At 34.3% G+C, this 12,622-nt stretch overlaps 1 protein-coding gene across 4 annotated transcripts; it reads right to left on the reverse strand.

Annotated features, from left to right (window-relative positions):
* Positions 1-807: 807 nt before the first annotated feature.
* Positions 808-9,479, reverse strand: LOC109214499 (peptidyl-prolyl cis-trans isomerase CYP20-1-like). 4 transcript variants are annotated; one of them, XR_002066190.1, is made up of 9 exons: positions 9,312-9,479; positions 8,383-8,461; positions 6,872-6,919; positions 6,761-6,784; positions 6,300-6,482; positions 6,138-6,213; positions 5,861-6,005; positions 2,356-2,509; positions 808-1,108 (listed from the first exon to the last, which is right to left on the reverse strand). XR_002066190.1 is itself a non-coding variant. In XM_019378425.1 (8 exons), exons 1-7 carry the CDS (start codon positions 9,390-9,392, stop codon positions 5,867-5,869), a joined length of 630 nt encoding a protein of 209 aa, XP_019233970.1. In that variant the 5' UTR covers positions 9,393-9,479; the 3' UTR covers positions 808-1,108; positions 5,861-5,866. The 4 variants fall into 4 exon arrangements, 3 of the variants coding, with proteins under 3 accessions (XP_019233970.1, XP_019233969.1, XP_019233968.1); XM_019378425.1 differs by lacking the exon at positions 2,356-2,509; XM_019378424.1 differs by lacking the exons at positions 808-1,108; positions 2,356-2,509 and adding an exon at positions 4,125-4,479.
* Positions 9,480-12,622: the final 3,143 nt, after the last annotated feature.

Here is a 12,622-nt window from a genome sequence, read left to right on the forward strand (position 1 = left end):
ATTTAATGATTGAGATTTGTTTTTTATGATATTTGAAAGTTATGTTTCAAATTTGAGCTCATTTGGAGTAGATTTGGACATTAAATAGTGTATTGGATTGTTGACATTCAAATAATAAGTTTATGATTCAAAACCTAAGATTCAAAACCTGAAATTGCACTCAATAGATTGAACTACTTAAGATTCGAATGTCTAAAGTTGCATTGAAGAGATTGAACTACTTCAGATTCGAATTTCTGAAGTTGCATTTGAAAGATAGAACTTCAAATTTTATTTATGAAGTTGCATTGAACAGATTGAACTACTTTAGATCCGAGCAGGTACATTTTGCAAAATTTTGTGCAATGCGGGTACTACTTCAATGGTGGCCCCAAAAGGGGGTGTATAGTAAAATGCCCCTAAATATTTACTTTCAGGTTATGTATAATCTGCACCAAAACGGGTAAGGGCTTCAAACCTGGGTCCAATTCGGTAGGTATGTTGGGCCAAGTGATAAGAGTTGTAAATTTTTCTTTTTCTTTTGAAGAATTAACCTGAGTAGCAGCTCACTCAGCGCTTAAGCATAAAATAGCCGGCGGATGTATAATATATGTATAATCCATATATAATATGTGTATAATAAATGTATAATTTATGTATACTATTAGAAAAAGTAAACAGTGAATCTACCTGATGATTTGTGTAAAGAGCCCTTTTCTTTTTCATATTAGGTGAACCACAATTACCTTGTTTCTAATTTCCTATCATTTGAAGTAGTTACAACTCAAATTTTATCTTCACACCCAGAATTATTCTTAGGCAGTCTAATTAGATGTTCAAGCAGTCCACCTCTCACTAGATTGACTTCCTCGCTTGTGAAGGATATTATAGTGCATTTTTTCATGTGAACCCCACCTCGCACTATTACATAGGGATACAAAACGAAGTATAACAAAACCAGGACAAAATTGAGGAAATGTTTGGGACCCTCCTATACTTGACAACTTTTGTTTAGTTCCCCTTGAACTTCATGTGGTCTTTAATACCCCTTGGACATGAAAATCTGATAGTCTTGACCTTCCTAGATGCTAATCCAGCAAATAGCGTGACTACACTCTCTTTTAGGTGCCTGGGAGGGAAGAAAAATAAAAAAATTAGTTTTCAAATGGGGTATTTTCAACTATTAACTGCCACATAATCAAATATAACGATTTATTTGTTCCAATTGTATTTCTCATTGTATTGCATATTTTTTTCCAATTGTATTTTTTTTAAATACAATGAATATATGTTTCAACTATATTTTTCTTATCTTTTTTTTTTGGGTCCAAATCTACAAAAGTTTATTTTTATTTTCATGCAATGACTATTTATTTAAATTATGCATTTTTCTTTTTCGAGTCAAATTCGCAAATATTTTGTCGGAATTTTTATTATTAGATAAAAAATTATTTAGCCAATATATGGAGTGCCAACAATGTAATTTTTAAAAATACTATGATAATATGTTCTAATTGTGTATTCTTAAAAGCAACTTAATCAAAAAAAATTATAGTGAAAATAATGTTGTTTCAAGTTTTTTTATACAGATTTTGGCACAAAAAATTAATTTAAATAGTTCGTGGACTCAACAAGATGAAAATATATATTTTATTATAAAAAATGCCACACGGACAAAAAAATCCATTTGGCAGCGTGTGTGCCATACTCCCATGGATTGTCAAGCACCAACAACATTACAATTGGTTGGTGTAAATTCAGGCACAGAAGTGGGCTGCAGTTTAAACTAACAGACCACCTATGTTGCTGGACATAATACAACGTAAAGCATACTACAAGTTTCAGTATACGCATGTGTATAGTGCCTATTAATTAAAAATATATACATTGACGTTAAAATAAAATTCAATATTTTATTAAATGATAAAAAAAGTTTTCTCATAGTAATTCTATTAAATATCTTCTGAATATACATGGATGATGAATTTAGTTAAATTAGTCGTACATTATTTTGTAATTATACATATCTTTAATATGATTTAAAATATGTTAAAGTCTATCTCACCTGCATCTCTTTATGAATACATTTTGGCTTCTACAACTTCATCCTTATTTCTTAAAGTTTGTATTTAACCAATTTAATTCTTAATACTACAATTGATTTTATTTTATATTCAGATTTCTTTTATCGCTAATTTTACCTATCTGATAAATTTAGAAAGGAGTAAAATTAGATCATCGTTCTAGTTAGTTAATTCAAATCCGGAAAAAAAAAAGTCAATTCAAATACTTAATTATCTTTGGAGATGTATGGAGATACTTCCTTTCGAGGGCAGGTATAAATGTACAAGGATTGACAATGCATCATGCTCTCACCAAATGTTGGACTGCCAAGGTATGTGATAGACTCGAGCCTATTATGCAAGCATTGCCTTCATGTGTAGTTTGGGAAATATGGAAGAGAAGGAATAGCATGAAATATGGGGAATCTGTCTCAACTAGTCGTGTGATATATCAAGTGTCATCGACCCTGCAAGCACTTGTGAAAGTAAGAAAGCCAGGAATACATAATGTCCCACATAAATGGAATGAGCTCTTAGCAATGATGGAGAATTATACACCTAGATTAAAGGTCACAAAAGTAGTTTGGGAAATACCAGAAGAAGGCTGGATTAAGGTGAACACAGATGGTGCCTCGAGGGGAAATCCTGGCAGAAGTGCAATTGGATTTTGTGTAAGGGATGAATATGGAGACATTGTGTTTGCAGAAGGGAAGGAGATAAATGAGGCAACAAATATTGAAGCAGAAGCTATGGCTATTGTAGAAGCATCAAATTTTGCAGAATGCAGCTCTACCCTCAAGTGTATGTTCAAACTGACTCGATGCTTATGAAGAAGATTATGCAGGGATCGTGGAAGCCACCTTGGTGTATAGCAAAACAGATTGAGGAGATTATGCAGTTGTTGAATGAAGGCAATTATGTAGTATCACATTTATAGAGAAAGAAATAAGTTGGCTGATCACCTTCCCAATTATGCTCTTGATCATGGGAATATAGTCTGTCAAGATTTCTGGCATCTGGACACACAAGGGAGGAGAATAGTGAATGAGGATAAGGTACAATGTCCATATTTGAGGGTAAAGGTTGCCAAAAATTAAAGCTTGAGGAGATTAGAATGGGCAGAAGATAGGAGTTATTGCTAGTTCAGCATATTCAAATCCTAAAGGAGGAGGATATGTTGATCAAAGTTTTCACTAACATCGTTTTCTTTTTTGCAGGAAAAGATACTGTACACATGCCCTACTCTTTAATGAACTCCCAGTTGGTGGTATTAGTACCTAGTACTCATTCCAATGGGAGGGATTTGAAGATAGGCACAAACATACCATCAAGGAAGATCACACTGATGGATACTTTAGCGCACAGACTTTGTGCTTTATGCAGTTGCTATAGGCAATTGAATCTGAAAAGAACAGGTGTGCTAAGGAATGAGAGACACTATCAGTGTGATACCTCAAGGATACAGGAAACAAGATCCATAACAATTCAATTGGATAATCAGTGGAAACCCCTCACACAGGTCATGGATAAAGGTTAGTATGGATTTGTACAACACTGGTGCATAGGGGGTCAATGCAATCATGAGAGTGGAGATACGCTATGTTGGAATGAGAAGACATGGGAATATACAGGGAGTCAGGCAATCAATATCAAAGAAGGCAGCTGGTTTGAGGAAGAAAACTTAGTCATCTACCATGTTCAAATCCTTAGGGAAGAGAACAAGGGGTTGAATTTTTTCACTAACTTAGTTTGCTTTATTGCAGGTGACATTAGTGTGGCTATGCCTTATCCATTAAGGAAACTTCATCTGGTGGTATTAGTACGCAGTACTCATTCCGGTGAAGGGGAATCATGGCTAAGCACAAGCATATCAGCTTACAAAGGAAGGGGCAATTCATATGCCCGTGTTCATGCAGTGATGAGTGACAATATTTGGCTAAACTTTTGGGTAAAAATGACTATGTTGAGGTGCAATACTTCGATGCAATTCTTGAACATGATAATTCAGAAGGTAGACCATGCAAAGGTTCTATTAAGAATCAAAGGGATTACAGATGAAATGACACTAAAAAACAACACGCAAGGCAGAACAGGACAATCGAGATGGCATAGTTGGCATAAGAATCTGGACACACTTGACCCAATCTGTGGGTATATCTCAATGCAACATAGTAGAAGGATAACCAAGGATGGCATTCACACAAGAAATTTAATGAGGTACAGCAACAGAACATGCAAAAAGAAGAGCAACAACGGCAGAAAGACCAAATGTTGGACAGTGATAGTTGACACATACATGAAGGGGTCATTATACTTCTTCTCATGCAACTGTTACTGGATGGACATCATGTATAGTTGGAATGGAGTGGCAACAAGAGGGGCATTACAAGATCAAGGAATGAGACTTCAAATTCACTGTAAAGGGACAGTGCTGCAACTGCAAATGAAAATGGGCTATATTGACATTCAGCAATTCTGGGCAGAAATCAACACTAAACAGGGCTATTTATGCAATGAGCGGAAATATGCTGGAGTTACAATGGAAATGGACTATTTGTGTAAGAAGCGGGCTAATCAAAGCGGTATAAAGCAAGATAAATGGGCTTTTCTGGACAAGAGATGCAATGCGGATCTGGACATATCTATACACGGAATTTATTGGCTAGTTTTTATTTTCATAGAGTATATTAGATCTTATGTGATATCAATTTTGAGCATCTTGTTCAATTTTGACAATAGGCTATATGTAAGGTTCAAAGTTTATGTTTTTCATATTTTAGGACGTCATGGCACATTGTTCTTTCTCTCATTTCATTATATAAATAAAAACTAGCCCTAGGCCCTGCCTAGTGGATTGCTTAAAAAAATTATCTTTTTTAATCACTAATATAAGTAATTTAATTTTTTGAGGATTTAAATTATTAATATTAGCTCATAGACATAAAATAAATATTTAATTATAACTATATGTTCATCCGCAAAAATTCTTTTGTCAAATGATTAAAAAAAATGAACTTTTGCACTTTATGTTTGTCATAGCGTTAGTAAATGACTTTTGTCAATCATTTTTCTCTCTCTTTCTCATGCTATTATTAAATATTTTTGTAATTATTTTTTCTAATTAAGTTTAAAGTCTATATTAATATTTATATCTAAGTTAATTATTGATTGAAGAATAAAATTAATAGCCAATGCACCAATCTCACATAGAATACTCATAGCATTTATAGGTTAATTATTGATTTGTTTACATCATAATTATTCACCTAAAATTTAACATGATTATACAATTTCTTTGAGCTAGAAACGTTCAATTGTATAAAATTCATATGTAAGGTCAAACATATAAATATTTGGGGTTATTTAATTATACTTTAAATTTTAAATCTTATTTAATTTCAAACTCCTAAATATTAGGTAGAAGAATCAAATGACTAAATTCTATTTTAAAAGGGTAAAAAAGACGAACAATATTTCGCTAAGGGTCTTGGTACTTTTAATATAGTATAGAAGATTAAATTGGATTTTTGCAATAATGGAAGATTGTACTTATCAAGTTATCTAGCATGAGAAACCTTGTTCATGTTAGCTGAATATCACTTCTAATTAGGTGGTCGGTTATTTTTTCTAACTTCAACAATTGTCTGTTGGCCACTTCACTGAAATTATTATTAGCCTAATTTTAGTTTGCAAGAGCTGTATAATTAAAAGTATAATAACGCCTCCAAAGTAATACTATAAAAGCAAACCAAAATTTGGATAGTTTTCATAATTGGCAGAAAAACAGTCTATAGATTCCATATCTGCATTTACAAAACCTTAGTTTATAGTGGAAGTTCACCGCTTTCTGCTATGACAACTTTGCTTTTGGGTGTTCCACTTTGTCTTCCTTCAGCTTCAACCTTATAAACCACATCCATTCCAGATAACACCTTTCCAAACACAACATGTCGACCATCCAACCTACAAACAATCACAAGTCAGAAGAAATTTACAGCTTACCAAAGGAGAATATACAGCAACATCAAAAGTACAAAATTATAGGACAAAATATATAAAACATCTGAGTAAACCTTTTCAAAGTCCTCAACTTACCAGCTAGTTGTGACGGTTGTGATGAAGAATTGTGAACCATTGGTGTCAGAACCAGCATTTGCCATCGACAAAAGCCCTGGAAAAAAATTACTTTTTAGATGCATGCAAATTAAGCCAGGACAAATTCAGCACTTCAACATAACCATAGAATGATAATCTTACCAGGTCCAGTGTGCTTGATCTTGAAGTTTTCATCAGCAAACTTCTCCCCGTAAATTGATTCCCCTCCACGTCCATCACCAAGGGTGAAATCACCACCTTGAAGCATGAAGCTGGGGATTATTCTATGGAATGTGCTTCCCTTGTAATGAAGAGGCTTGCCACTCTTTCCAATACCTTTCTCCCCTGTTGATGAAATCCGTTTGAGCAAGAACATGAATTTTAAGTGAACAAACGCTGAAGCCACTTCTTATATATTATGCAAAATAACTTAATAGACAGTATGTAGTTCCATTTTTCGTCATCAGTCAGATACAAAGAGAAACAAATTAATATCAGGAAAAAATGGAAACAAACAATCATTGACAAGCCCGGGCTAGATTCACTGTGGCATCTATAGAGTCTAGATCCAACCGTCTTATCAAGAGCAGGAGAATGAAATATGAAAATGCAGGTAGAAGTACCTGTGCACAATGCTCTGAAATTTTCTGCAATAAAATAAGTAGCTTGTGAAAAAACTGGAATAAAAGTGAAATTTACAATTATTGCTGTATATATGTCACCAATCACCATACCTGCTGTTTTAGGAACTGTTTTACCAAAGAGACCCATAACAATACGACCTGAAAGAAAACATGTACATGATGTATCACTTCAAAGGAAACAATTCAATGATGCGTCAGATTACAATACTATATGGTAAAGGCATCTGACCACAGAAATAAATGACTAAGAAAATTCTGTGACATCAAAAAGTCATTGCCTTAATGTTTTCTCATGTCCTGAATTCTACCTACCAAAGGCTTCTTTGGATTCAAACGTCTAAGAAGGAAATGTTAAGTTTCAGTATATTGCAAACAAGGAATTGCATACACAAACATGATATTCCCAAAAGTCACAAGAATCAAGAATAACTATTTAAACGTTACATTTGTGTCTGATTTGTTACTGAGTCAAACTATAAATGTGGATCAGTATAAAGAAATAAATAAACAAATATTATACTTCCTCTGTCCAAATTTGTTTAGAATTAACTGAACACAAAGTTTAAAGAAAAAAGAAGGATTTCTAGCACTCCCTTGTTGTTAGTTAGTACTAAAAGTCTGTTTTAGAGATCAACAACAACAAACCCAGTATATTCCCACAGGTTTAGAGATGAAAAGAAATAAAATAACGGAGGACTTTTGACACATAAATATCTTATTAAGAGAAAAATGAGAATGTATACATCAAGGGTTTTCTAATTATAGAAAGGTACCAATCTTTTTTGGACGAACGAAAAAGCGTGCCAATTGATTAGGATACAAAGAATAATTTTTTATCCTCCTCCCTTCATCTAAGAGAAGACTCATTTTTTTAATTAATCAATATTCGAATGGACCGTGAAACATACGAGAGGAAGGGGAGGAAAGAATAAGGAAACTTTGAATCATCAACAAGGTCAAGTTTTAATTACTAAAGACATGTAGATGAATTTCATATAACACAGAACAACATTGTACATGCCCGAAGGGTCAAACATGTCTCCCGAGAAAGCTGAAAGAAATATCTGGATTGGGCATGACCAAATACACAACAACAAAGTTTAGAAGTCTACTCACAAGAGGGTGGATGATATGCCTAAATGTGGCTTTGGGATACCCCATTTTGTAACTTAAGTAGGAAAGGAAGATCAAAACCGCAATGCTTAATGTTTTGGTAGAAGAAGGAAAGATACAAATATTTAAATACTATGCTACACGAATAAAAAACCATCCAAAATAAATTAGTTTTCACTAAGAAGATCCACAGACGGGATATAGTAGAGGTAAAGAAACCATCCCCTGCCCCGAGAAATAAAAATAAAAGAAGAAAGGAAGGAAGACTACAGGGCATGTGTTTCAGGATACATAACGACCTATAATGTGACGCTAGTGTAACAAATCATTGTGGTCCAGCCCTTCCCCGAACCCCGCGCATAGCGGGAGCTTAGTGCACTGGGCTGCCCATTTTTTTTAGTGTAACAAATCATTGACAAGTTAATATTGGTATCCCCATCATATGAGCACAGAAGCTAAAATGAATCAATACAAGGGTAAGAGCGCACCTGCAGGTTTACCATCAATCTCAACATCAAAGAAAACCTTGTGAGTTATTTCTTTTAGACTTTCCTGGGACTTTTTGCCCTGCAAAGCATTAAATTTCGAGTTAACTATAATAGTAATAATCTTGTCTTGTCACATAGAAAAGAGAAAATGAGCTTAGATATGCTTCTACAGAGACCAGCGATTTCTGAGAAAACTTGAGAAGCATTGAATGTTTTGTGATGTTGCAAAAGTATAATATAATTTAGCACTATATTCAAGATTGTAGATTAAGCTAGCCCACATCCCTACCAAATAGTTGCAGGTAGAAGCACAACAATTAGCTAAGTCAAGCTGCCTTTCCTTTTTCCTTTTTAATAAGTCATTATTTTTATTATTCACATTCTCTCTTTTGTTACTTTCTTAATAAGTAAATTCTAGTATTTGCTTAATACCACCAAGGAAGTGCTGAAAGCTCAGTGCAAACATCAATGTATGCCACATTGAACCTCAGAACTCATAGTAATTATAGCAAAACATAATTGTAAAAACGGGAATTACAGCAATTATTAGAAACAGATAATATTGGATCTAAAGTTCCACATACAATGAAATTAACAATGTGAATTAGCTACATATCAATTAAGTAGTCTATCTCATGCCAACACAATCTCCGCCATGAAGATGCAAAAATATTACGATCCAAAAGCACAAACAGCTCTCAACAAACAGATCTGCTGCTATATCAATGTTGTTATTGCAGATCGAGTCTAAAATAAAAGCCAAAGGAAGTTCCTACAACAATTCAATAACTCAAACAACAACAACAAACCCAATGTATTACCACAACTGGAGATTCAATTTAATTACTCAAACATCAAATAAAAATAAAAATAAAAAAATATAAAATTGGTGAAAACATGGACACAAGATTATCAACAGGTAAAAAGACCTGAGCAAGCGTTAGAGTTCCGAAAATGACTAAACTGCAGAGCAACAAAACAAATGAATTCTTTGCCATCTTTGTTCGCATCCACTGTTAGAGAATCACTGTCTACGTTGGAGTTAGAATGTTAGGCTAGGTTACTCAGAATCTTAGAATGACATTTAAGGGTAGAGATATATTAGAAAAAAGATAAATTCAAGGAGATCTATGAGGTCAAAAATACCCCTTTACTATTTGAAAAGGATCATTTATACCCTCGGTTATAGTATTCATCCATCATTACCCCCAACGTTATAGAACTGGATCAAAAATACCCCTCCGCCGTTAGTACCCTCCATCATGGCCAATACCATTCCACGTGGCTTGATATTTCGCTGAGGTGGATGCCATGTGGCATACCACTTCATCACCCCGCCTTGTGCTACCTCTAGTTAACGATAAGCACATAGGTACTTTGTAAACTAAACATATGATATAACGCTGAACGGTGAACAGCGGCCGTTGATGCTGGTGGCAGATGAAAGGGATCTCACATGGGTTTCTTCTTATTTATGGAATCACAATTAAGAGAGGTGTGAGTTGTGTGCACAAGGTTATTCTTCACTGCTATCTATACAAAAAAAGATTAACGTGATTCCAACTGATTTTTACGAGAATTGTGTGATTGTTCTTCATCTCGAATCTGGATGTACAAGCTTTCTCTCTTAGGACAGTGAATTTTTAATCCATGTAGGTATTTATTTTCTCCTATTCTTGTATTGGTAACTATTTAAAGGAGATAGAATTAAGTAATTTGAGCCATTCATGAACGAATTTTACTTTGGAAGGGATTATGCTATGATTATTTACAATATTCTATAAATGGGTGTGTTAGAATGAAGTTGTTGATGTAGTCATGAGTTACACAGTACACATTGGTGATAGATTGGTAGATTAAAACTGATGTAGTGAATTGTTGTGATGCTCATAGGACTTCGCCATGTTTATATGTTCGAAATTTTGAAAGTGACTCCCAACTGTTTGTCAAAATGTCCAAGCCAATTAATGTTGATATGTTGATGGTGATGGGTTTGTGGAGTAAAACGAAAGGAAGGGCGGTTGTCTGGTTGATGAAGATTGTGGTGGTGGTGGTTAGGTGAATGTGGAGGTGGTTTTGGAGGAAGAATTGGGGGAGGGGGTAAAATGGGGTGGGCTAGTGAGGTGGTATGCTATGCGTTGTCCACCTCAGCTGAATGTCAGGCCACATGGGATGTTGTTAGCCATAGTGGAGGCCCAAACGGAAGAGGGGTATTTTTGTACAAGTTCTATAACGCCAGGGGTAGTAGTGAACGAATAGTATAACAGAGCCTATAAATGATCCTTTTCGCATAGTAAAAAGCTATTTTTGGCCCTTTTCCGATGATATTGCCTGTGTTTAAGAAGGCAGAGGCGAGGCCCCTACGAATCTTAAATTTTTTAATTCATAAATTAATAATATAGCATTAAAAGTTCAAGAAAATTTAAAAAATTTAAAGAAACTCAAATAAAATATCTAGCATGTTTACAAGAATAAATAATGCGATATTCTTAAAGTTACTATGAAATATAAATCAACTATAACATCTTAACTTTCAACAATTGAACATCATAATTTCTTAAAAAAATATTAAAAAATTGCATTTTTTACCTCCCTAAAAGTAAATACTCGTAAATTTTATTAATAATGCAATTTAAAATGTTACTCCTTCACAAGTATGTAAAACTACATTTAAATAGCAAAATAATAAATTTATGATAATTTTGAGAGATATAGAACTAAGACATTAAGATCTAGCAAGTATAGATATAAATTTTGGTTATCTATTTTCAGAAGAAATACTCAAATGATATTCACCCTCACAATGTTCTCAATTAGTAAATATACAATACTATGGTTCGTTATTTGAGTTATTCACAAATTTTATATTCCTATAGATGAAAAAAACTTTAATCATTCATTTATTAAAAAATTGACATGATTTGTGCAGGAACTGTTAGGCAAACCCCGAGCATTAGGCATGTTTAGGATGCACTATCAAGCGCTAGGGAGCGTAAGACTGATATAACTAAGCCTCACACATGAGTCTCGAGGCATTTTGATAGTGTCCCGTCCTGGAGCAAGCCCCGAAGCGATTCCCGAAACAAAACTTTTAAAAATACAGATATTATCCCATGAAAGAACGCCATGTTGTATGGCGGCGTTTTTGACAGAGGTCACTCGCCGGTACTAGGTCCCGATTTATAGATTCCTATAGAGAGAAGAAGATGTGGTGTGACTGATTATTCTTAAGGGAGACACACAACTAAAGTAGGACTTAGGGTTACTAAACCTTTCAACACTACTAGCCACGTTGGCTGATCTCAGCATCTCTCAAGGCCATCTATAGCAATCTCTCTTAGCGTTTCTAGAGTTCTAGGAGGGTTAATTAAGTAATTTGTATACATAGTCGGTCAGCAAGTCATGTGTAGTTAGTTGGACAAATTAGATATTTTTACATTTTGACTTACACTTGTATATAAGAAATACAGCTTCATTCATACAAAATAATGAAAATTATTGATGTTATGAACCTTTCATTCCTATCAAAGTTAACATGGTATCAAAGTTGGTGTGCTCGATCTACCTAAAGATTTTCAAGATTCTTCTGTGTGTTCTTCTCGATTGTGGATCATCTGTTGATTTCTCTTCGATCGCGATGATCTATTGTTTGCATTGACTACATTTCTTTTTTGAGATTTTTTTGCAGAATTTCTACTTAGCTTTCTAGTCAATTCTGAATTATTTTTTGTTCTTTGATTTCCTCAGCTATGGATGAAATCAATCTTTTTGGTGAAACTCAGATTGTTGTGGAGAGTTCTCATCCATTATACTTAGCTTCTTCTAATAACCCTAGCATGAATTTGGTGTTCTCGCCATTTGATGGATCTGGATATGCAGATTGGAGAACTTCAATGTTAATCTCACCATCAGCTAAGACTAAATTGGGATTTATCAATGAAAAACTCTCAAAGCCTAGAGATGACTCTCCTCACCTGGATCTTTGGATTAGGTGTAATCATATGGTGATGGCTTGGCTGTTGAACTGTGTTACGAAGGAAATCGGGTCCATGTGCTTCATTCAAAGTCTGTAGGGGATGTATGGAAACAACTTGAGAACATGTATGGTCAGTCGGATGTTGCACAATTCTTTGTCTTGCAGAAGAAACTGATGGAAACCGTTCAGGAAACAAACAATATTGCCATATACTTTAATAGGATGAAGGCAGTATGGGATGAGATAGAAGATAGGCAGAAACTT

The sequence above is a fragment of the Nicotiana attenuata genome, unplaced genomic scaffold (assembly GCF_001879085.1).
Source record: "Nicotiana attenuata strain UT unplaced genomic scaffold, NIATTr2, whole genome shotgun sequence".
Taxonomy (NCBI): Eukaryota; Viridiplantae; Streptophyta; class Magnoliopsida; order Solanales; family Solanaceae; genus Nicotiana; species Nicotiana attenuata.